The sequence below is a fragment of the Furipterus horrens genome, unplaced genomic scaffold (genome assembly GCF_987537825.1).
Source record: "Furipterus horrens unplaced genomic scaffold, mFurHor1.1.pri manual_scaffold_3, whole genome shotgun sequence".
NCBI lineage: Eukaryota > Metazoa > Chordata > Mammalia > Chiroptera > Furipteridae > Furipterus > Furipterus horrens.
Genome location: NW_028327173.1, coordinates 201,172,187 through 201,199,124, shown reverse-complemented (window position 1 = coordinate 201,199,124; position 26,938 = coordinate 201,172,187). Strand labels below are relative to the sequence as shown.

Here is a 26,938-nt window from a genome sequence, read left to right as displayed (position 1 = left end):
TACGAGTTTTTTTGATCTCTCAATTAATTAGCTTACAATGTATTTAAATATTAAATGAATTCATGAAAGAATAGTCAGACCCTAGACAAACATTATGGAATTGTGCAAATAGTAAGAAAACTAGCATCAAAACGCTAAACTCAAATTCTTGTTCTGCCACATACTAGCACATGAATTTGGGCAAGTCATTTTCTCTTTCTGAGGCTCAGCTTTCCTCATCTGGACAAGGGTTAATAATAGCAACTACCTCCAACGTGCTGTGAGAGTTAGTGAGATAACTGTAAAGCCCTTTCCAGGTGCGAGGCAACAGTGGAAATAAAAGAGAGAGCCAAGATGTGTTCTGAGCGGGAATCAACAGACTCACCCGTAACCCCAGGTCTGTTACCAATAGGTTCCTGATGCAAACCACGGCCTTTCTCTGGCCTCGGCTACCTCATCTGTAAAGGGGTGTTCACCTGATGGCCTCAAGGTTTCCCCTTCCCAGCTCTAAAATGGTATTATTCTAAAGGTGTCAGTTCTTCGTGCCCCCATGTGATTGCTAGGTACGTGCTTTCTCAAGTGAGCCAAAGACACAGTTTTCATATCTCCATGAGAAAATCAACCCCCACCCCCCAAAATGATCAGATTTGAGACTCTAAGGTATGTTCTGCTTCTAAGCTCTTCACAAAGAATGCAAGTTTTACCTGTAGTAGCATTTTCCAATCTGCACTTTCCACCACCAGTCCTTATACTGAGAATGCTCTGTACAAAGGGCAGCCAGATCCAACGCCTTTGAAAACAAGTCCTTTTGGTTAGAATTTTCTTTTCTAACAATAAACAGAAACGGCAAGTAATGCAATACACCATATAATTAGCATCAATCAAAACATGCATTAGAAATCAGACAGCAACTCAAGTTGCTCATGTTTCCAGATGGCCCCACCAATTTTCCCTAAATAATCAGTTCCAGACCAGAGGGCTGACAGCAGAAGAGAAGTAAACACTGATTGAAGGGAAGCAGAGGTACAATATATTTGAATACAATTTTAATATGCAAGGCACAAAACTGACATCTTAAGACCTGTAAATTTCACCCTCTCCCACCACTTATCAACTGTCTAACGGTTCAAAGTGCCTCCAAACTCAGCGGCAGGCAAGCCTTTGGTGCGTTAGCCTGGTCCAACCACAGGCCCCACTGTAACTAGAGATGCAGAGAAACAGAAAAAGATCAAGTAAGCAGGCAGAAGAAGGTTTGGAAAACAGGACCATGAAGAAGCTGGGGTGCTTGGGCAACTGCCATCTGCTATCCATTATTCTGATGTCCCCCACATTCCAGTGACGCTAAGAGCCGGACTTCCCTTTGCTGCAGACTCAAAAAAAAAAAAAAAATCTCCTTCTTTGCTTTCATATTTTACATGTGGGTATCCCTAAGTATCTCTCTCTCATGTCTTCCAGTTTATTTGTTCCTTCTAGTGTTTATTCAAGATCCAACAAAAATGACTAAGTAGGAATTAGAATTTAATACAGAGGAAGTGGAAACCATGTGGACAAGAGAAACAGCACATCATTCTTTATACAACTTTGAAGCTCATAGAAATCTGATATAAAGATTTGGTGAATAAAAACTCAAGTTATTAGTTAAAAGAGAATTCTGATTTTTAAAATAATACTAGTCTTTCTCATAAGGTTGAAAAACTTTTATTCTTTAGACAGTGTTACTATAATCATGATAGCCAACAGTTCAGTTAAAGTGACTCTTAGATTTTCAGCTCTGTTATTTCAGAATGTATCCCATGGTATTGTCCATTTCTTAATATTAACTCTTCTGAAATAAGTGCCAGAAATATTCCTTGGATCTCCTACTGCAAAACTAATAACACTTCTTTGTGTTCCCCATCTTCTCTTGCTCCAAGGGAGACTTCCAAATATGCAAACTATTTATTTAAAAAATGGTGTCACCATGCTGGGGTTCTAAGAGACTTGAAAAATCAACACCTCTATCTGAAAGCTATGGAAATTTAAAAGCAAGACACGTACAACTATCATATGTTCAGAAATTTGGTGGGCACCCCAAGCAACCAGTATAAAAGCACCTCTGATTTCTTCAGCACGTTAAAAAACAGAATTCTTATTCTTCTTTTTCCAGGCAAGTTTCAAAACATACAAAAGCTATAAAAAAATGGATGCTTTCTGTTCATTATCTGAATTCTTCTTCCATTCAGAAAACAACATTTGTGGTAAAATTGAAGTGACATTTTAATGGAACAATGTGATCCATAACAGAATTACAACGTGGCAAGCCCCAGTACACATCAGAGGACCTGTGCATAGGCCCTCCATAATTACTTGTTCAAAGAATAACCCAATCAAACAATAAATCAATAAGTAATCTAACAAATAAAAAGGAAAAGGGAGGAACCAACAATTTGTGCTTTTTATTAAATCAAAACAAAACAAATTGCTTAATTGTAAGTTCTATAAAATAGTGTATATGTATTGGGGGTAAGCAGATGAAAATAAGAAGCAGGATATGATTACAAGCATTTTATTTTATTATTGTCCCTCATTTATAACTAAGTTTATAAATGAAAAGTTGCTATAACATTATTATTGAAAACTTGGGGGGGGTGTAGATGAAGTAAAATTAGATTTAACCTCCATGAGTGCCATCGTCAGGTATAACTTTTTTATTTACTGTTGTAATCCAAGCTGCTGGTACAATGTAGATAATTCAACAAATGTTTGTAGAATACATCTTAATCCCTAATACTATTATTTTTGTTTTTAGGTAACACCTTATAGTCTCTGTAATAAATATATCTTTTTAGTTATAATTATATTTAAAATAATAAATGGTATACTTAATTCACTTAGCATTAAAAAATAAACAGTTTTCATGTTTCTCTCTAGTTTTTATGATTACGGTTTTTAATGGCTGCATAAAATTTCATCACGCAATTTATTATAACTTGCTAAACTCATCTTCTGTTGTTGAAGATTTAGGTTGTTTCCCTGGTTTTTTGCTACAACAACTAACACTACAATGAACATCTTTACAAATATGACGCTTTACTTTTCTTGAAATTTCTTGAGAAATGAAACTACAAAAAAAAAATTGAATATCTTTACAGCTACCTGCTATATATTATATTGTTTTCCAAATTATTATACCATTTAAAATATCATCTACAATATATAACAATTTACTCCATTTTCTCCCAGCATTTTTTTGAATTTCATAAATGCAAAATTGCAGGTTCAACATGTCTTTAATTTACGTTTTTGTTTTTAGTGAGAAAGCACATCTCTAATGCGCTTGTGTACTGGCATTTTCTCTAATGTCAATTGCTTGTTATTTGGGTCATTCCCATTTCATTAAAAAGTTTTCTAACAAATTAACATAAGCTCTTTTATATTTAACAAACGCTAATATTTTAAAAAATCAGTGTAGATAAAGAACTGTGGAAGCATTCTATAATACTTACATAATATGTAAAGGTTAAAGTCCACTATTAGACTATAAATTCAGTTATGGCAGAGAATATAAATCTTTTTTTTTTTCAATGTAGTTCATATCCCTCAACATTATGTAAATGCCAAGGTGTAGAATGACGTCCTCAAGATGAGTTTATTAATAAAGACATCATCACTATGGCTGACCTACGAACAGCATTTGACCTGCCTACTTTCTAAGTGCACTGCCTGCAACCCTTCCTGCTCGTAGACCTCACTCCAGCATGTTGGCCTAATTACTGTTCCTTAAACAACCCAACCATGCATCTACCAGGGACCTTTGCAGTTAAAGTTCTCTCTGACTTGTATGATCTTCCTACATATAACTGCAGGGCTCATCCCCTTCACTCAGGCCCCTGTTTCAATGCCTTCTCAGAGCGGACCCCACTGAGTACCTCCTACCCCAACCAAAACAGCCTCTTCCCCCATGTCATTACCTAGTCTTACCGCTTTCCTGTTTTTTGGTGTGCCCATTGATTATTATCCCATGACATTTTATGTGTTTTTAAATTTGCTCATTGTCTCTATTCCTTGCCAAATCAGAATTATAATCCCTACGAGAACAGAGATTTTGTCTGTTGGCTTCATTCTATACTATCAGCGTGACTGACACGCTGTAGTGGTTCCCAATACACTGGATGAAAGAGTAAGTGTCTCTTTAGTAAATGAAGTAATCTTCAGAAAGTCAAGATACAGCTTTAGGATCCTCTAGTAGTTATGGAAACATGTACTCATTTATGAAATGCAATGGTATTTGACATTTCTTTTTAATGTCAGTATGGTGATGTGATTTTATATATCACACTGAAAGCCTCTGACCAGCTTGACACTAAGTAAAAATGGCATGTACTGACTTTTATTTACAGAATCGTGCCTGGCTTTTCAGTTGCCCCAACTCTAGTGTCCTCTTTCCCCCGCGACCACACCCACTAACGCTTCCGCACGAATGACCCGTGTGCTGTCTGCCTGGCCCAGGCTCTCGCCTATATTTTAGGGTCGCATCTTTCAATACCTGCAATGGCAGCTCCACCTGGAGAGCCTTTCACAATATCAAACTCAAAATTCCTTCAAGTGAATTATTCAGCTTCTTTACAAACTGACTTCCTTCCTCAATTACCTTATTTCTGCCAATAAAACCATTCTTCTCACAGCATCTTTAGGAGACAGATTTGACCTGTGTCCTTCCTTGCCCTCCACATCAAATCTATTATTATGTTCTGACATTTACTCCATTAAAATGTCTCTTTGGCACTTCCATTTCTCAGGATATGGCCTGTGTATTTCTCACGCCACGTCTTGACCATGTTTTTACCCTTTCTTTACATTTATTTCCCTTCCTTTCCAAAAAATCCTACTTTATGTATGATTTTTACTAAAATTATCCCTTCTGATGTTTTCCCTTTGCCACTTGGTAACAATGTCACAGTGTGGCAATTATCTCTTTATTTCATGATGCCAATTGAGATTTCCTCCACCAGATTGCATGGTTTGTAGATGCAGAAAAATATCATACTATTAGTTTTCCTCATGCATACCACAGTGGTTAACATTTATTCTTTCATTCAATATTTTCTTAGCCCCAACAGTGTGCCAGGCACTGTTCTAGGCCCTGAGATTAGAGTGAAGCCAGCAGAAAACAAAACTGAGGAAAGTAATTGTATGTTCCTGAATAATTACTATATGGGTATAAAGCTGTTTTCTTGAACTAACAGAAAAATGAGGGGAAATACTATCATTAGACACTGCAGAATTAACTACATTCAACTGAACAAATTTAACAAAATTTGTGAGCTCACTGCTCATTGGCACATTAGCATGTAAAAAAACGAAACAAACGGAGAAGTCATATATACATAACCTTCAAATTCTCTACGAAGAGGCTACCATGATGACTGATTATCGTTAAAGTTGGCTGATGGCTGATACAGGCTCATTTACTATTCTCGCTACTTTTATATGTTTGACATTTTCTTTCTTACTTTCTTTTTTTTTGAGGGCTGTTCGATTTTTTTTTTTTTTCTCTTTTGGTTGCACATATGTTTGGAATTTTCTATCATAAAATGTTAATAGGGAAGAGGAGTTGCACTACAAAGAAGCCAGATATAGATATATAGATATATTAATAAGCCTATTTTAATACATTATATGGATTAAAGAAAAAACAGATCAACACTGCTGACTATAGAAAATAAACCTGAACACAAGCATATTATGTCGTATTCTCAATTAGCTATATTCGCCCTTCAAAGGAGATCTACATACTTTATGGATCAGGCACAGTTCTTACAGCTTCTATATTTGCACAAATTTTTCTACTGAAACTGACAGTGTTATTAGTAATTAATATTAGTAATGCCTCAGAATCTAAATCCCCAAAGTCAGAAAGTTTAAAATAAAATAGCATGAATTCAAAACTTACAGTCTTAACATCATTTTCATGATGAAAGATATAGTCAAATAAAGCCTACAAAGAAAAAAAAAAAGCCAAAAATATATTAGATTTTATTTTAACAAAGGCACACCATTATTTTGTCAAACCTCAAAGGCAGTTTTGACAACAGCTGGATTGAAGCAAAATAAGAAGGTACTCTAAAGCGCATGGGATTTATAACTAATGGGTCTATCCATCATTTCTCACAATCACCCTTTTTAAAATATGGCTATTTACAACTAATTCCTGTTTTTACAGAATACAAACTGAAAAACTCAAATAACTGAACTTTTTTTCATATTATACAAACTATTTTAATAAAAAGGGACAAAGGAAAAACTGACCTTAGGATTGCCATAAAATAGACTCAACCAATCTTTACACACTTTACACATATTATAGAGTGATTATGATATTAATAATGACACTTTAGACATAGGAAAATCTAGATATTCCTTCCAAAACAAAGTCAAATTTAAGTATAAAGTGGGATATTTTTGCTTATTATTTAGATGACTCTAATGGGCTACAAGGGCTGAGAACCATTGTTTTAATCCCTCACCCAACTCATCTGGATAAATCAGCATTTCCTGGATTACCTGTTGGTAGTACTACGTTTGCCCATAATAACATTACTTACACTTGTAAAGAGGCCAGCACCCTGGAAGGCATCAAGGTTATTAACAGAGAAGACTTGGAAACAACTTTAAAACAGAGTGCAGTTGTTGCTACAACTGCCATGGAAAAGCTGTTACAACACCTAAGACAGTGTCAGGGATTCTCTGCGGGCACCCTAAACAAGGTGCCAGTATTAGAAATGAGTCTTGAGCATCAAGGCAAGTTGCGGACTAAAAATAGAAAGACTTGGCATTACTTCCACCACACACTAAACACGTATAAAATCTAGTTCAGTCTAAATCTAGTAACATAAGTCTGTCCTGGAAGCATCGTGACACAGGGGAAGAATTTTTAACATAATTGTTGAGTTTGATTTTTCAGCTGTTTTAGACTTAAATAGGCATGCTGATTTCAAAACTGCAGTTAGTTTTCTTCTATCACGTCAAGTTTTTTTCTGTGCAGCTTATCTTAATGCGACCACTCTAGGCTGAATCGAGCCTGGATTGAGGGAAGCACTAGTGCTCTCCTATTGGCTGAGAGCAAACCTCTCTCGAGTGGGAGGGGAGGGGGATGACCTTGGAGACCAGCGACAGGTTCATACTTGTCTAGGCTCTTCAGTTAGACAGTGTGGTGAGAGGTTGTGCGCCACTCTATATAGTGAATCGTATTCCAAAGTGTAGTCCGGGTTCTTGTCTGTATGTAAGGAGTTAGCAGAATTTATTTTTTTATTTACATATGTACTTATTTCCTTTCCTTCAGATCATGTCTGCCTCTGCTATTTCTTGTTGTAAGTGTCTGAACAACCCTGATTCTTTTTTTTTTTTTTTTTTTTAATATCTGTGGCAGTTTCCCCATTCCCGGTCAAAGGACAAACATCAGCATATTTGTCAGGCAAGCCTATTTTGCATATTTTAAAGTAAAACTTGGTGATCAAGATAAGTCTTGGGCCCCTCACAAGGTGTGCAAGCAGTGTGTCGAGAGTTTACGGATGTGGACAAAGGGAACACGAGATAAATTCCCATTTGGTAAACCTATGGTTTTGGCGAGAGCCCAGAGGTCATTCAAGTGACTATTACTTTTGTATAGTAAAAACGTCAGGATATAACAAGAAAAATAAATGTAAAATAAAGTATCCTAGTCTACCATCAGCTGTATGCCCAGTGCCTCATTCAGCTGAAATCCCAGTGCCAGTTTTCATTGAACTGCCCTCTTTCAAAAAACAGGAGTATGGTGAAGAACTAAGTGAGAGCAACGATGAAGATTTGGAAATTAAAGATGACTCAGTTTGTAAGGGATTTGAGTTGAATGATTTGGCACGAGATTTGGGACTACCCGAAAAGGCTTCAGAACTCCTAGCATCAAGACTGCATGAGAAAAACTTGCTTGAAAAAGGAGCGAAGGTATCCTACTTTCCATTTCTGCAGTACTTTCGAAGTGACGGTGGCTTTGTGTATTGCCACAACATACATGGTTTAATGGAGGAATTGGGAATTCCAATCTATAACACAACTGAATGGCGACTGTTCATCGATAGCTCAAAGCAGAGCCTGAAGTGTGTCCCCCTCCACAATGGCAATTTATTTGGTGCAGTCCCAATTGGCCATTCAGTTCATTTTCATGAAGAATATGAAGACACAAAGAGAGTCACTGATCTGTTGCAATATGACAAGCACAATTGGGTCATCTGTGTTGACCTTCAAATGGTCTGCTTCCTTCTTGGTCAGCAACGCGGCTACACCAAGTATCCCTGTTTTCTGTGTATGTGGGACAGCAGAACTCGTGAGAAGCATTGGGTGGAGTCGAACTGACCTCCAAGATCTGACCTCAAACCTGGTGACCCAAACATTCCACATGAGCCACTTGTTGACAGAAAGAACATTCTGTTCCCATGTCTGCACATAAAACTGGGTCTCATGAAGCAATTTGTTAAAGCTTTGCTAACTGGAGGAGATGGTTTCAAGTATTTCATTTTGGCATTTCCTAGCCTGTTGTTTGAAAAGATAAAATACCTTAATATGTATGTTTGGTAGCAGAGCTTTACTACTTGTACACAATTTGACTTACAGTAACAATATATAGCCTTGATATGAATAAAATAACTCTAAATAAACAGTATATTCAGGTAATTTTTTTTATTTTCCTCTGTATGTACATTTTGTATGATTTTGGGGACAAAAGGAGGGTATCCTGTACCTTAAAAAGTTGACATGATAGAGGAAAAACTGGGGTCATTTTTTTGATTCAGATGCCAAAAGTTAGTCAAAAACAAGTGTCAGATCTAACTCAAGAAAAATTGTGTTCCCCTGTGTATTTAATTGAGGAAAATGACTCCATTGACTGTACTCCTCGCTTAGAAAGCAGCACTGGTATCAACTAGCCATCCAGCCACCCCAAGTAAATGGCCCGAAAAGCTAAGGAACCAGATATTCCATAAGGGTTGCTTTTCATATTGCACTCTCAAAAAGGAAAGAGAAATGAGAAAAGCTTTACGATTCTGCTCAAGGAAGGTGACTGGATTGCTGTCAAATAAAAAATTAAGAAAACATCATCAACACTATTATAATCTGATTCCCTTTCTACCTTCTAGCATTTCTTCTCCCAATTTAAACTTGAAGTCTGTATGGCTCATGTTCATTTTGGTCTTTCCTAGTGTTTGATATTGAGTCAATATGTTAAATGCCATTAGAACCGAGATTAGAAATGAGCTCAGGACTCATGTACAGAACTCACAGATTACAGTTAAAATTTTGAGTTAGGCTTAAACTAGTTTCCAGAAGATAAGAGCTCCCAGAATTATTCTACACTCACCTCCAAGTGTTTTGATACTGGAAAGGTCACTGACATCTCTCTCTCTCTCTCTCTCTCTCTCTCTCTCTTTCTCTTCCTCTCTCTCTTACACACACGCACAGACACATACATACACACACTCCCTCTTTAATTTAAAGGAGCTCTTAATCTTTGAGTAGTTAGAATTACTAATGCAGTTGGCTTGCCACTGTCTGACTTGAGTAATTCTCATTGAGATGCGTCATTAATTACTAATTAGAAGGAATACATGTTTTTTATCTTCTTTTTGACAGTCCTAAAATCCTCGAGGATAGAAAATTATTTTTCTGAGATTAGGCCAAGCTAAAAAGAAAAAAATATATACACGTGTACAGATGGCCTCCTAAGCTTTACTCCCTGAAGATGACGGTGTTTTCTGCTCTGCTTGCTATAAATTACTGTTCTGGATAAGGAAAAGAATTCCCTATAATAATGGTACACTGTATGTACTTTATTTCTGATTGACTTTCCTTTACTCCAGACTAAGAGGGATTTTATATATTATAGTAATTAAACACATCCATTTCAATCAAAACATGGGCTTTCCTTCACAAATGCTTATCCATTTTCTACAATGTTATTACAATAATACTTTTAACATTACTTCATAACGTAAAACAATTTTAGGTACATACCTTTGCCAATTTAGGTTTCTGGGCATATTTTGTTAAATTCAGTCTAGATAAATTTATAAAAGGTCCATCAGGACTTGTAAGCATGGAAGCCTATGGAGAAAAATCATAATTTAACAAATAGAAAACTTTCTCTTACAACACAAATTAAAATATATGCATAAGAATTATAGAGGCAACAGAAGCAAAAGGGATCACCTTTAAAAATCTTCCACCTAACCCTCCACTATCACAACAGGGACAGTTAATGTAGCATAATGTCACGACGGGACTACAAGGCTATGGCAGAGCTGACAGACGTTACCGTTCCCAGCCTGATGAACCTCCCGGATGAGCTGGCCACAGGGCGTGCCGTGTAGGCAGCTCTGGGCGTTCTGATGGCCTGCTCCATTGTGCCTGGCCTTCCGCTTTGCGTGCTGGGCCGGAGGAAACCTGTAATGGGTCTTCCAGCTTGAGTGACGGGCCTGTGATGATCGCCAATTGTTCAAATACAAAGAAGATTAATAAAGAAAGATTCTCAGACAGTCTGGTCAATATTTTGCAGCGGAGGGTATGAAACAGAAGGACACACATACCTGACGGCTGGACTAGGCATTCCCGACTGATTAGTTCCCGGGAGTTTCAAAGATGTTCCGGGGCCTATGAGGTGAGACAGTAAATTCAATTTATATGTTCTTTATTAAATTGTAACAACTGTCAGCTAAAGAATTTTCAGAAATGTGCTGGCCTGGTGAAAAAGACATTAACAGCAGGAAATACATTTTAGGGAAATGTGTTTGAGACTAATATCTATTGTGTATCAATCACGTTACTGATGTAATCATATTTAATCTTCATACTGAGTCTGTCAGGTAGGGAGTATTAACCCCTTTAGCAAAGGCTTAGACCAGCAGTTTTCTACTGGTGTGCCACAGGAAGTTTTAAAACGTGCAATACTGTCCCTAACTATTTAGTCAGGGGCACTGACCTTTTTTCTCTTAGATTATCAAACAACAACAAAAAAAAGTGACAGCAGCCAACACAATAGCTGTCCGATGTGAATGAATCAAAATTATACCTATTTTTTTTCAGATCGGCAGAAAATATAATATACTATAGTTTTTGGTGTGCCACAAGATGAAAAGGTTGAAAGTCGCTAGCGTAGAGAGGGAGGTAAGGAGGCCAGCCACTAGCAGAGCTGGGATTCCAACTCAAGACTGCAGGCTCTGGAGCTCCAAAGCATCAAATGATGGTTTTCTATGCATAGTTTCTTTTCCATGCTAACTTCTCCCAATAAAAGATCATTTACCATAATATCTAGAATTCAGATATTTTAACTTGAAAAGAGCAAAATGATGGAGAAAAAATATTTTAATATGAAACATATGTTTTTCTCAATTTCCATTTGAAGCTTTAAAACGGCTATTACCTTCCAAAAATACAAATGCCTGGTAAGTGTTGTAACTAATAAATTAGCAGCAAGACCACATATGTCATGGTAATCATCCAATACCGTTTGCATTTGCTCACCTTCAAGCTGGGGCCTACGCTTCTGTGACAATCCTGATGGCATGCACAGCCCAACATATCACCCTGTCACTTTCGGAGCAAACTGTCTTCCATTATTAAAATAAAGTGATATTTTTGGAAGATCGTTTTAAAAAATCCTTTTAGAACACTTCTGTTATTTGGCTGTTTCTTGTATTTAGACTCTCAAAATAAACACTCTTCTGATATATTAGATAAGCAGTTTACATAGAATGCATTTTTATAACATAATTTTAAATGAATAATATAGCTTTCATTGAAAATTGTTATACATCAATCTCATGCCTTCAGTTTAAAATGATATAACTGAATTGTGGAAGGAAAGTCTTCGTACTATAACAGAGTAGAGACCATTACTTGAGGTAGTGTTGTTTTCTCATGTATATAATGTCTTGAGTTTATTTCACAAACACAAGATTCCCTCCTCCTATTGGCATTTCGTGTAGTTAACTGAAAAACCAACACTTACGTGGGACCTGAGCGATAGCATTTTCATCCAGTATCATTTCTGCAATTCCGTCCTGAGCTACATCAATTTCATCAACATATACCATTTCCGTTAGTGCTCGTGCTTTTAAAATCCAAGCTGCCTAAAAAAAATGGACAAAATAAAGTATATAGTAAACATCATTAGAGGTACAGCAAAGCCAAAGAAGCCAGCCATCCTTTATTAGTATCTAATTGTTTATTAAGCATGTGCATTATACTACTTGAAAGGGCTATGTCAAGAAACTAATACAAGAAGGAAAGGCCGTTATTTATCACGAAACAACCAATATATCAATTACCTAAAAAACTTCGAGTGTGCTAATTATCTTGTGGACTTCTAACATGCCTTTTCATAAATGAAAGCTCTTTAGAGAAAATCTGACTAGAATAAGAATTTGAAAACAAATGGATAAAGATACAAGCACTGTATCTTTCCACCTTCCTCCTTCAGGGCCAAGTGCTTCACAATGACTTCCCTGATAGTTCAACTCTAAACCTACTTCCCTCTTGTCTGTCTCACGGAGGGTTCTCATTATACTTCTACTCTTATGTACTGACCATATTCGACAAACACGATGATTATTTGGGCGCAGGTTAGCCCTTTTTTCCCTAGAACACAAGCTTTATTTACCTTGTTCACAATTTAATTTTCCATAACAGCTATGCTATGTTTTGTACACAACAGGTATTCCAAAATGTTGAAATAACTAAGATCAATTTCTCTCTATTCCCCATAACTAATCAACACAATCTTGGATGCTTTGTGATCTAGCCAGTAGAAAACCTACCACAAGGGGTGGCCGGAGGGGTGAGGGGGTTGCATAATTAAGGAATCTAGAATATATCTTATTAGCTTTGGTTTTTTACCTTGAGAAATTAGGTGTAAAAGTGTACACAAATAAATACCCTGTTAAACATGTAAAACTGCTTTATCGGAAATGTTTACCTTTCGGCTTCACTACAGAATAGAAGTAGAGAATAAAGCACGGTCTCCTACGGACAACTTGGGGAGAAGGCAGGCTTTGAAGCAGCAGCATAGGACTAACTCTATGGTCTAGAGAAAGTAGCAGCAAGGGAAGCTTGGAGTGGGGTGGGAGTTGGCCATACTGGGGATCCGCCTGTGAAGCCTGCAGAGTGAGCGCTAAGGGCCAGAGAGAGGAACACGTGGGAGCTAAGAGAGGTCCAGAAAGTCCTCACATGAAGAACCCAAGATGCCTTCAGTCAGTCCTCCTCAATACAGCAATGGCCTAGGTTCTACCAAGGAAACACGAGATTGAAACATGGCTCCCAATTTCCCTGAACACACCACCTCCTCGAACACATGGCAAAGCAAAGCACTGCAAGTGTGTGGTGTGGAAGACAGTTTTACAGGAATTAGAAAGTAGAGATCTCTTTGCGGGCTGAAGTAATTGGAATGGGAATAAAGAAGACTATCTTCACAATATATTTAGGTTCCTAAGGTGAAATTACATTTATTAGATGATAGGGTTTTTCATTTTTGTTTTTTTTCTTTTTTGGCTTATAGCTTTCTGGTTGAGGTTTACTGGACTCTTATCACATAAATTAGAATAAAATGTTTCAAATGTTATGTGTAAATTTAATACAATTAAATGAGCAGAATATGAACTCAAAAAACTAATTTGTTTGTAAACATAATCAATTTCATTTGGAACTACATCAAACTGTGGGAGCCACCAAAGAGTAGAAACGACCCGAAGTTTTCACTCATAAAACACCAGGAAAGTTGCCAGATCTACACAACTATCCTCAGGGGTCAGGGAAAGTAATCACTGGCTTAGACTAACGGTTTAATGCAACTTCAAAGTACTCCTGATTTAAGTCCCCACGGTCCACACTGCCCTGCACGTCTGCGGTGGCACGAGTTTTACAGAAGGGCATTCTTTGCTCCGCACCCTCTGGTGGGTGGGAAGAAGGCCTGCGGCATTTTCTGATGGAACAGTGAGCAGGAAGTGGGCTTCGCTGGTTCCACTGGACTGTTCCCATGTTGTTGTTTTTTTAACAACTTATTTGTTTTGTTTTTTAGAGAGAGAGGAAAAGAGACAGGGAGAGAAACATCACTGTGTGGTTGCCTCTCACTTGCACTCCCAACTGGGGACCTGACGTGAAACTTAGTCATGTGCCCTGACTGGGAATCAAACCAGTGACACTTGGCTTGCAGGTCAACGCTCAATCCACTGAGCCATAGCAGCCAGGGGCATGCCCATGTTTAACTCAGGAGCACCTACTACTTGCCAGGTCCTGGGAGCAGAGATAAGCAAGCCTCAGTCCTAGTTTCAGCTCATGAGAATTTCAGTGTTACGGGGAAAGTGTAATAGCAAAACTCCGGAGCTCCAGGAGGAGAAAGGCACCCAGCTGCCCTGGGGTAGAGGGAAGAGCAGAGAAGAGCCCGAGCCAGGCAAAGTGAATAACAGGACCGGAGCTGGCTAGTTTGGCAGCTCCAAGAGAGTGGATGTAGTTGAAGAGTCAGGTTCTGCCGAGGCAGCAGAGAAGACACTGGATAAAAAGGCAGGAGCAGATGAGATGGTGGATCCTGTCTGCTGCAGTGAGGAGTATGAATTTCTATCCTGATGATGAGGAGCTAATAGTAAAGCTTCAAAACTATGATTTGGAGTCCTCGCTAACTTTCTAAAAGCCAAGTTTTTACTACTATGGTATCATTTATATAGTTGGGTAGTAATTATCCATGCACGTATTTTTAAATTAGTTTCATGTTCAGACTTTATCTCAGGGTCCAGTCCATCATGCTTCTTGACATCTCTCTTCCTGCTAACCTCTCAAATATTAAGGAGGTGCCTAAATTAATATAATTTTTTATATTAGGCTAAGCAAACATAGGGAAGTAAATCCACTATTCCCTCCCTCACCAAATGAATAAATACTTCAGAAACCAAATAAGAACATTCTTTTAAATTTTATTCTGTAAGAATTCATATTTTCAAAAAGCTAAATAGAGCTATATTTGTTTCAGTTTCTAAAATCTAATTTTTAAAAAGTAGAAATGATGTGAATTTTTGATATTTAAAGCTCTGTAAAGAAACCTACATAAACCATTATTAAATTTTAAATTTCATCAGCATTTGAGAATATTAATCTTCCTGACTTTCCTTCTATCCTAGCAAAAAATGACCTTGAAAATCACATATCATTGCTGGATTAAAGATCAGATTGTATTCAAAGAACTGCTCTTGGCAATGTGAACAATTCTTGAGATTTTAATAAAAAACAGCAGATGGGGCTTTGGCTTTTAAAAAATTAAAAATTTTATTTTGGTAAAAAGCCAAGTATGTTTTATAGCTCTAAAATCCTCTGCCCATTTAAACTTGTTTTTAAAGGTTCAAAACTAATCAGTGATTAAAACAAAAGGCATAATAAAGCACAAACTGTGATCCCAAACTACCCCTTAAATCTGAAGAAAAATATAAATTAGCTTATCAAATATGTTTAACTTGTTGAAAAATGACAGGGTCATGCAATTTGGGTAAATAATTTGAATACTTATGTACTGGAAGTACTATGAAGTCCACAAAAATAATAGATGCTTAGGAACTACTTTTTAAAGAAAAAAAGCATAAATTCTCCCAATCTAAATGAGGGATCATCACATGAATTATTTTCTTTTTTATCTGTGAAATATAATCCCATCTCATTCATCCACTGAGTTAGTGTGGAGGCAAATATCTGCTGGCTAGCATCAGGAAAATACTGACTTGTTCTACCTTCTGTAAGGTTAATCCAATTTTAGTTACACAAATAAACATATGAAAAGATAAAAATTGTGCTGAATAAGGGAAACATGTTTAAATGGTTCTGTTCCTCTTCACACAGAATGTAAGGCCAGTATGTAGTTAAAAGCATGTAAGAAATAATTTTGCAAGGTTATTATTAGAATAAAACCCAAAGAACAGTCTAACCTGATTTTGACATCATAAGAATCAGTAACCTTTGACACTGCCTAGTTTATGAAAATGAAAATAGGTACAAAATATTTAATTATTACTGTAAAGTCTCATTTATTTTGAAGTTGTAAAAATGTTCAAAAGAAGGCAAAAAAATATAAATAGTGAGCTCAAAAGAATCCAGTCAACCTTGTCCCTTTTTATTCCTTTAACTATCTGACAATACAACAGCAAAGTAATAGTAAGTACAGATCTTGCATGAAGTCCCTGTGCTAGCCCGAAACTTTTAAATGCCATTTACAGTTTTAAAACCATACAAAGAATGCAAATAATTGATGTTTAATTTAATTTTAATCAAAATATTCCAAAATTACTGAAAACAAAAAGCACATTACTTACTATATTTACATTTTCGGTCCTTCTTAAATGACTTATACATATTATGCAAAAAAAAAAGTTTTACACCATCTATCAATTTGAAAATCATGGTTATAAACATTCCAAAGACAAATGGCATACTTTGCAAGAACAGAGTACTGCATTTTAACCTATTTATGGTGTTGGCTTAATACTACTCAACTTTATAAGAATACTCCGTACATTGCTTTCTTCTAAAAGGTTTGATGATTATTCAGATGAACCCTATGTAAGGTTCAAATCACTATTTACCTAAAAAACCACTTAAAATTCTCTTTCACTTGGCAGGGCCAACACCTGGCAATATTTAAACTCTCTGCTTTACAGCTCTTTCCTCCCTTCTCCTTCTTCCCAGACTTACTGGAAACCCACGTGGACCGAAAGCTTCACTGGCCAGGCGCTCCCCTAGCCAGGCCTCCTTCCCTCCTCGTGCACTGTGTCCTATCCAGTTAACAGGTCTCTTCTGACCAGCTCCCACTTGTAACCAAGTTGATTTGGTAGATGTAGCTGTCTGGCCAGTGTCCCTTCCTTTCTTCTCCACTTGTGACAGGAACATCTGTCCAAAATCAAGTCCTTCTGAAGCAGAGTCAGGCTATTGTTCATCAAGACATGTCCTATCCATCACTGTCTTTTCAGACACTCGTGGCTCTGCTAACTTCTTACTCCCTTTCTAAGCTTCTGCTTCCCCTGGCCTCCTTTATTTTCCCATCCTTCTGGTCAACACTGGTTATTTCTACTTAAGAGCCAAGGCTTAATGAACAGTTTGTATGAGTTCTACAAGGCTACCCATCACACACGGAAGTACTAGAAATATAATAGTTTATCTAAGAAGGTACAGGATGCCTAATAGATATGGCTAATTTTATAACACCACAGGTAGATATGCAGCAAATTTCCTAGTCTATAGCAACAATAAGCAATAGTAATTAAGTATTCTTTAAACTAAAGGTTGCAGCTAAACCTTTACCTGAGGTACTAGCAATTCAGGATCTGGTTCCTGGGAAGCATTAAGAGGGTAGTAAACAGTTTTAAGAAATACAAAGTCTTAATGGCTAGCCCTGGCTGGTTTAGCTCAGTGGATTGAGCGTCGGCCTGCGAGCTAAGTGTCGCTGGTTCGATCTTCCAGTCAGGGCACATCAGAGAAGGAAAACTCTGACTCCAAAAAACCTCCGCTGCCTTGCGGCATACCTCTTCAGGGGAAAGGCTAAGGGAGTAAACCCCGACAGAAAATCCGGAGCCGGAGTCCCTAAGGCGGTTTGACGTTGTAGTCAACACCGGCAACTCCTGCGGCGCACCTGAAGCCAAGCTGTATTGACTCCGTCTTTCCCTTGGATCCTTCAGCTGCGAAGAGAGGGGGGGTCTGCTGCATGGGCAACAGCAGACCCTCCATATCACCCTGCCCAGGCTCTGTAGCTTCAGCTTCACTGGAGAGGACACTCCAGCGTCATCGCAAGATGTCGATTCAACACGGGAGGAGACAGATACTACCATGTCACTCCCGAGTCGGACTGCACAGCCATTCTCGGCGGTGCAGATAGACTCTTAAGAAGCTACACCATCGTCTCTCGAGACGGACGGCTGCCGACGAATGGCTAGCCAAGTATTTGCACGTGAACTCAAATTCACTCAATAAAAATCAAAGTATTAACCTTTTCTCCACATGTGCCCTCAGGAGTTCTGTAAAACTAATATACTCTAAGAATACTAAATTTTCTATGATCAGAAAATTCTAATTACTCCAACCTCATTTAGAACACAGAGAAGATATCTTAACTGCTCATTTAATGGAGACACAGTATCCCCCAAATTAAAAATAATTCGGCAACTGTACCAAGGAAACATTTCTTTATGTTCAAAATAAGTTGATGGTAGTTAAAAACATTCAGACTTTAATCATTTAGGGAGAAGGAAAATCTACATGCTATAAACCTTCTGTTTCACATAAATATAATGGGATTAGTGGCTGAAGATAAGAAATTAATTCTGACTATAATGTACTCTGAGAAATAGATTATGTGATATATTTATTTGTGCCAGGTGCAGGTAACTCAGGGTTTCTTTTTTTTCTGTCCGAATTAAATATTATAAAACTTTACTGGTTAAAAAAAAACCAGACTAACAACAAACTTATTTATAAAACATCTACACTTACATGTCTACAGTCAGCAGCCTCTGTTGAATGCCTTGAGTGTGTTTTATTGAGGAATCTACTAAGAAACAGAAATAAGGAAGAAAAACTTCTCTTGCCTTGCTTTCTACAGCTCTAAAATCCAAAAAGAATACCCTAAATATTGTTTTTAAAATGACCATGTGTGCAAGCAACGTGTAAACCATCTGGTCACCATGCAAGGATAAGCAATGTCTTCAGCATGGAACATGGAGGAACACGAGAGAAAAAGGCTAAGCAAGGCTAGAAAGTGAGGGCCGTATGGGGCCATGCTTGAGAGTATTTAAAATCAGCTGAATTTAACACAAAATAGCAACTAAGAACACTGAGCAACTGGAGGTTTTCATCCACTGTGTGTAAGAATGATCCAGGAACAGCAGACTTCCCCTGGGCCATGCTGAAAGAACGCACTGATACAGAAAAGGAAAAGACAGAAGTAACCCCTTCTATTCTTCCTTCTCTGCGTTTGTATATGCGTCTGTATGACCCGTGATCTCATCTGAATCTCTTAACCATCTGAGAGAGGCAGGTGAGGGTTCTGATCCACTTTACAGATAATAAAACAAACTCAGAGATGCCGTGTGATCCGCTCAAGGTCACACAAAGAAGCCGGAGCGTTTCCTGCCAGTGCATCTTGGAGACAGAAGAGGAGTTGGTAGGACTGAAGGGGAAAGCGTAGGAGAGACACAAGGTGCGTTCCTTATTGAGAGGGGTAAAAACATTTAGCGGAGGTGACTGTAGACCACCCTTGAGATGGAAAAGAAAACAGCTGAAGGAGACGCGCACTCCTCGGCGAAGAGCAGGAAGGTCCCCGCAGTGGCCGAACTGACAGCAGCTCAGCCCCGGAGCGCTGTCCTCTGACGAAGCGTCCGCGCTCGTCTCACTCCCCTGTCCCTCGGGGACACATTTATGATGTACCATACATGTAAAAAAGCATGTAGGAAAACGATGTGAAATGAGGAGGTGAGAGAGGAACACGAGAAGCCTCAAGGGTGAGAATTAGAGGCAGGTGAGGTCGGATGAACAGAAGAGGACGCAGGGCCTAATGGAGAGGGAGGCAGAGAACACGCTAACCCCACACGGTCTCCCAGCATCCCTGGCGCCCTGCTAGGCGCTGACAACACTCTATGCGGGAAAGCCCATAGTCTAGCGAATAACAATACAATTATGTTAAATTCTACACTTAAGTTACGGACCAATGATAAATGACTTGGAAGGGAGAAAAGAGCACATGAGAGAGAAGCTAGTCGGAGAAAAGGGAGAGAGATTTTTCTGGAAATGACTGAGTGCCAATGATCTATGAACTACATTCAACAGCATTCCATCATCAATTTCACTGGACACTGTCCTCACAGATGCTTTCCAGATTACCAACAATCCTTTCAGAAAAACATAAATGACAGGATCCTGCATGTCAATATCTCTAACTATATAGAGACAAGAGCAGCTAACATTTTTGGTCACTTACCATGTATTAATGAACTTAACCCTCCCAACAACCCTTCGAGGTAGGTATGTTATCATCCCCATCTTACAGTTAAGAATACTCTGAGGTCAAGGTGCACAGACAACATCTGAACCTAGAATATCTGGGTCAACAGAATGCACTTTGCTGAGAATGTGAGATCATAGCAAGGCTGGAAAGCAGACTACCGTAGGGCGTGGGGAGACCAGGCCAGGGATGGCTGGTCTGGAAGTCCAGCAGCAGCAGCAGGACTGTGACAGAAGAGATTCAGGATGTTGTAATTTAGAGACAAAGCAAAACTTTTTAAAAAATCATTGAAACCTACATCTTTGGATCTCTCTCAGTGATACCTAGGTGATTTCAATTAATCCATCCACATCAGGAACCACAAGGTAGGTTCACTGGTCTAGCAAATTATTTCCATGGATATCCACACAGTTGAGTAGAGAGCGCCAGGCCTAGCCCTAGAGTCAGAAGACCTGGGCTTGATCTCAGGGAGCCACTTGGCAGCATGACCTTGAACGAGTCAGGCAACCTCCGTTACCTAGTTCCCCTCTCAAACTGGAGTGATAGTGCCTACTTTATAACATAAAACCTTCCACTTTTAAGAAAAGTTAATAATAATTTTCAGAATTCTTTCATATATACTATCATTGTTAATGAAGTATAAAGTGGTAGCACCTTCAACAAGGAGTTATCACAGAGAATTTCTCTATAAACACTTACATAATTAATGGAAAAGCACCAAACTATTACTTCCCTTTTCAGAGCTCAGAAGGAACTCCCAGTTATGGCACATCAAATTACAACTTCCCCGTGAATCTCCTTCAACGCCAGCAGAAGGTCACGGAAAGCAGAGGGGCACCGCCTAGAACCAGCAAATACTCATTAGCATCAACTTTAATTTACATCAGTTCGTTTCTCGCTTTCCTCCTCATGGTAAGGCTTTCTCTTGGATTGTTGCTATTAATTCAGGGAATTAAATCTCCGGATAATTTTGAATACGACTTCCTAATTGCCACCAACACACACTCTGGCTAATGAATCTGCTCTTCTGAGTCATTTATTATTCAGAACTGAACAATAACAGGAAGGAAAAAAAATGTAAGAGAACAGAGAAATGAATGGATTTCAGAAGGTTAGGGAGATTCAGAGACCAAGTAGCCAAGTGGGAATGTAATCTGTATAATTCATAAAATGAACTGCTTCACAGGGTACAGACCCAAAGGTTAAGCATGGCTAGGTCTCCATGGCCCCAAAGAGGAAATAAACTAGATAATCATACAGGAAGATGTTTTTTTGGCTTGGATCACCAGATCCTCATCTCAGCAACTACTAACAGATAGCTCAATGGGGAGCCTTGGTTCCCCATCTTTCATCTAAGCCAGTGGCTCTCAGCCTTTCCTCCACCTTCAAACCATGTACAGTTTAACCCCTTCCTCTCTGTCACATCTCTAATTATAAGCAGAAATTGCAGGTGGGGAAGGAGAGTGTGAATTACCCCCATTCTGATATACAGCTAATACTCCCACCTCCAGAATCACAAATTCTTTAAATTTGGAAATCTATCAGAAATCGACCCCATTGTCATTAAAAATCTCCACTGCCTGAAAAACCTCTGTTTTGTGACCTGTTTAATTATAATGGAGCTAAAATATCAGGACTGGGTTTAAAGCCATGAATCTGACATATGGAACACAAAGAACAGTAATTAGATTAAGCCACTAATCAGGATGACCGACATGAGCCGTAAAAGCAACCTTCCCTCTAGGTCAGATTGGTGTGCAGAGGACCATTCTGCGCTTCTCCCTTTTATGTCTTATAAATTTTAACTACTTCTTCAGTCATGATTTAAAGAACACTTTGAAAAAAGACAACACCTCTCTGTGAATTGCCTATTCTTACTGTATTTAATCAAACGGGGAAACTATGCTAAATTAAGCAATCATCCTTCTCTCTATTCTTAACTGATCAGAACCTTCATTAATGCCCTTCATGCTCACAGGCCCTGCTCTCTGTTCCTCATCATTCTGCATCTGAGAAAAGCAGTTGAGAATTCAACTTCTTCAAGATTCCTTCCCCATTATCAACCAATTCCTTCCCCATTATCAACCACCATGCTATTATATTCAGTGCACTCATTCAGCGAACACCCAGCTGCCCCTGTGTGCCACACTTTGCGCCTACCATACAGACTTGTCAAGTTTTTACTCAAGGACCCTCCTTAAGCTTGCTAAAGCTCTTCATTGATTGCATCAGCACTCTAACATAAATATTGAATTTTTTTTTAATTAAGAAAAATCAGACTGGGAAACTTTCCAAAATGAAACAACTGGGTTCAAAGTACTACCTAAACTGGTACTAAGAAAAGCATACAGGGCAAAAGCATGGTGTTTAAAGATTGGCTCAAAGAAAAACTAACATGAATGAACTCTGTAAGCTTCTCAGCAGCCCTATCCAGGTATCAAAAACCCAGTTTGGCAAGATAACATCAAGTTAAATGTCCATTCCTGGTGAAACACTAATCATTGTTCTGGCAACTAGTTCCTCTTAAATAAACTACCTCAGCAAAACAAGTAAAAAGGATTAGAAAGGAAAAGAATATGATACATTTTTCCTAGATCTGATACAGATTCTCCTAGGCCTATTTTGCCATTTGTAGGAGCTGAACATATCAACCCCTGCTTGTGACAATAAAATGGTAATGAAGAATAACATTTAAAAAAAAATCTGTGGTACTAGAAATGAATTATATATTAAATTGTGAAGTACTAATATTTCAGAGCCACAAGAAATAGGCCAATGCAAGAGGCCAGGACCTAATAAGACCTATTGTCATAATGATCTTAATCATGTCTAATGGTTAACTAATGACAATAGCAATATTTCTCAGATCGAATCTGTGTCCTTTTTTTCTTCTTCATTTTCATGATCAAAACCACAGTTCCACCAAACTTACCTTGTGGCAAGTTTTAATCTTGCATGAGGGTCAGTAAGGCTTAATGGGAGCTGTATAGGAAGCCTAATAAAAACATCCAATCTCTTATCTCGTTTAGCTGCTAATTTGGAAAATTTTAAACAAAGTACTTAACTTGTTTATCCTATTCCATCTAGGTAAAAGGAAAAGAATTCAACATCTCCTCTATGACCTTTCTTAACCATTAATAAAAACACTGCTGCTTTGCCTATGCATTTCCCAAAGCAATAACATGTCCCAGTATAACAAGGGAGATATTTGTACTTTCATCTCCCAAAAAGGAACCAGTGGTCAAATCGGTTTCAGAATACTCGCTTAATAAAAGATGGGCAGATTCCCTTCTTTCAGGACTTCTCAGAGCCTTTGATCCAATCAGGTTCATAGATATGTCAAAATTCTTCACCACTTAGCAAAAATCTTGAAAAAGGCACAACAGATGGGAAAACAGACTGAGAAAAGCTCAGAAACACACAATTTTGAAAAGTTTGGTATTTTGCCAACGACGCAGGATAGTACAGACAAAGGGGATGGCCTTACCAGCTTTGTGATTTTGGACAAACGACCTTGTGCCTCAGTGTGCTCAATCTGTAAAATGGAGGAAAGAGGAGCAGCTTCCTAAAATAGCTGAGGATTAAATGAGAGGAACCAGGGCTAACACAAAGTAAATACTCAGTAAGTGTTAGCTATTACTTTTGTTACCTACTTTGCAAGGTTATTCTAAGCAGAGAAATACATAGTTTATAGAACTTTCATCTGGCAAGTAGTAAGCACTCAACAAAATGTCATTAAATTGAACACATATACAGTCCTGATCACAGTGCCTGACACAAACGGAATCTGAAGTCATAGGTGCAGTACTGAATGTCACTATGATTATACGTCATTAAGATTATAGGGTCTTAACCATTAATAAAAACACCATGGCTTTGTCTATAAATATTTCCCAACATGACAACATCTCCCTAGCATGATGACAATAAAGATATTTGACTCTTGCCAGATACCAAAACAGGAATCAGTGGTCAAATAAGTTTCAGAACTATTAGATTCATAATAATTAGGCAAAATTAAGTTCCTTTTCTTTACAACTTCTTAGAACCTTTAGTATGAATCTTGAATCCCTAAGAAGGGAACATACATTTCCCAAATGCATTTAATGAGGAAACTTTCACTGAGCAGCTCTGTGTTCAGGGATCCGTGTTCTCTGTAACACAGAATGGGAGCTACTTTAACTCAATGGAAAAAGGGTCACGGCATGTAAAGTTCTTGAAAACCATCATGCCTTGAACAATGTCTGGTACATCATAGGTCTGTAACTAATTTTTGTGGTACAAATGTAAATGGGTCAATATTTTGTCGATTCCCCTATTTGATCATGGAAAAAAAAGTTTTTTGAAGAGCATCTCGGGTATTACTGTCCCAAGAAACACACTTGGAAAAATGCTTGTCTACACAAACATAATTCTATTAAATAGCAAACAGAACCTAGCTTAGCATTTCCACTAACATAGATTGTCCTAGGGTAGATGTATTATCTACCTGAAGGCCAAAATGTTCACCTCATTAGGTTTCCCTCCACCAATTTGCTGGGGCCTAAGGCAGAGCCTAGTAACAGTGTTCATACTCATACCTCTGCTTACACTGTACAACTCCCCTCAATTTTTCTCTTTTTCTAACTAGAGGAAAACCTGGGAAACAAGAACTATATTTGCATTTGCTAGAAGCACTGACAAACGGCCACAGGCCTGCTCCAATTCTCCCTTCTTCTCCTATTTGCCTCTTCCAGGAACTACCTGTCAACCAGACCTGTTAACACTCACATGGGTGATGTATGACCTTTTCCCTCGCTTAGTTAATATTGCACTTTATTTAAGAGAAGTTAAACTATTACTGTAGTTTATTCAAGCTCTCTTTCAATCAATGCCATCATTCCTTCTTTTAGGCAGAAATGTCTCCCCCATCTCTCCCTCCTGAGAGTAAATGTGTCTTTTCCCCTCCTAGATTCCTCTAACTTGCCTTATTTGCCTCAAGCTGAAGTCATGCCCCTAAACCTAAGGCTCCTCACCCTTAAATAACAAGTCTTAAGATGAAGTGGAAGGATCAAACATTTGATCCAAAAGAAACAAGGCAGCTATTTCAACAGATGAAAAGTTACAGATTTTAATGTTTATATGTACTTGTTTCAGAAATTAACGCACATGCAGCGAGCTTAAGGGCCCATTCCCATGTGAGTATAAATAATCCAAGTTCCTCAACAAGGTAAAAGTCAGGGCTTTAAGTGTTCCTTTCCGGGACACTGGAAGTAAAGGTGCTGCTAAAGTTTGGGGAGGGCGCGGTCATGGCACAGAAATCGTGGGTCCCTCCGGACTCGGGGACGCAGCGGACAGGCACCGGCCGGCCACGGCTCCAGGGGTCTCCCTCCAGATGTCTGAGCGGACCTCACGATCAGCCTCGCCCTGGGCCTTCCCCTCCGGAGTCCCCACCCAGGATTCTGAGCATCCCCCAGAGCCCTCTGCCACGTAGCCAGGATCCAACAGAGCTGATGGGGTCCGGCAGGTACCTGGTCATAAGGGGACTTCTCCAGCACCTGCGTGCATAGATCGGCGCAGAGCTGGAACTTCCTGCGCCTAAAATAGCTCCAGGCCAGGAGCAGCGGTTCCATCTCCGAGCCCATGGCTGCCGAGGGCTGCCAGTGAAAGACCCGGGCGGGATCCAGGGTGGGCGGGGACAGAGGAGCGGGTGGCGTCCAGCTTTGCTCGGCAACGTGCGGCAGCGGGGGCCTCGTCAGACAGGAGCCCGCATCGCGCCTGAGAACAGGAAGAAGGGAAAAAAAAAATCGCGAACAGAACTCAGCTGCGGGCTTGCCCAAGCTTGGTGCAAGAAAATGTGTACTTTTAAGGGCTACGTATTTTATTAATTTTGAGAAGAAGCACCGTGACTAAATTAAGAGGCGGTGACTGAGACACTTCCGATGGGGGGGGGGGGGTCCTCTGCCACCACCCCCCAGAAGGCGCGGTTGCCTAGCACCTGGACGCTCTTCTTACTCTGCCAGTCCCATAAAGTCCCCGGAGTTGACCCTTCAATGCGTCACTGTCCTATTCTTCCTCCTTCACGTATTTTTACCACTATCAGTTACCCTTCTGACTCTAGAAACACAAGCATGTGATGAGCTTTTAAAATACCATCCTGCCCATTAGAATCCAAAGCTGGACCTAAATCCTAAAACTCTGCTTTCTTGAAGTCCTCAACAGATCTCAGAGTCTGAATTGATAAGGGGATTGGAGATGGCTTTGTCCAACTTATTCCTTTTATGGTTGAGAAACTGAGATAGAATGAGAAAAGAGAAATTGGTTACCTAAGGTCGCATGGAGTTAGGTATCTGGGCTGTAATCTGTGGCTACGGGATGTCAATACTGTTTGTTAATTCGATGCAGCACGGGGATTGTGATGATATTCATTTTTACCAAACAAAATAATGTGTGCAAAAAAATTAAAAACGAGCCTTTGAAACACCATCTCCAAGCACTTGCTGTTTGTCAAATGTTTGTTTGTGCAGAGTAATTTCTTCAGGCACAATTCTGACTTCCCTCCAGAGATTTGCACACATGACAAGTATCTTTAATGTTTATGAAAGGAGAAGTGTGATGGGGATAAATCCAGGTAGACTTCATTATTAAAAACTAAAGGATCTTTTTTCTTGCCCTCTTCCTAACACAGTGGGAAACGCAAGAGAGGAAAAATTAAGTCAATACTGAATAAACTTCTGATCAGGTCTCAGACTCCTCTATAGATAAGAAACGAACGGCCAACAGCTCTTAGCAAAGATAAATCACTCACAGTTTTCTCAGGCCACTAGGGTACCATAATGCAGACACATTTAATCCAGATATTTATATGAGTACATGGGTATTTCATGGATATCAAAATTAAACCTACATTTCTGAGAATATGCTGTGAGTAGTTTCTTTGTCCCCTTCTAC

At 38.8% G+C, this 26,938-nt stretch overlaps 1 protein-coding gene across 1 annotated transcript in view; it reads right to left on the bottom strand.

Moving 5' to 3' along the window:
• The window catches only part of TTC8 (tetratricopeptide repeat domain 8), a 49,080-nt gene extending 23,409 nt beyond the window's left edge, over positions 1-25,671 (bottom strand). Inside the window, exons 1-7 of the mRNA XM_090272111.1 lie at positions 25,519-25,671; positions 11,996-12,116; positions 10,575-10,638; positions 10,304-10,463; positions 10,003-10,092; positions 5,912-5,956; positions 684-769 (exon numbers count right to left, since the gene is read on the bottom strand). Coding sequence (XP_090128237.1) covers positions 684-769; positions 5,912-5,956; positions 10,003-10,092; positions 10,304-10,463; positions 10,575-10,638; positions 11,996-12,116; positions 25,519-25,632 — 680 coding nt within the window. The 5' untranslated portion in view covers positions 25,633-25,671. The remainder of the gene's footprint in view (positions 1-683; positions 770-5,911; positions 5,957-10,002; positions 10,093-10,303; positions 10,464-10,574; positions 10,639-11,995; positions 12,117-25,518) is intronic.
• Positions 25,672-26,938: the final 1,267 nt, after the last annotated feature.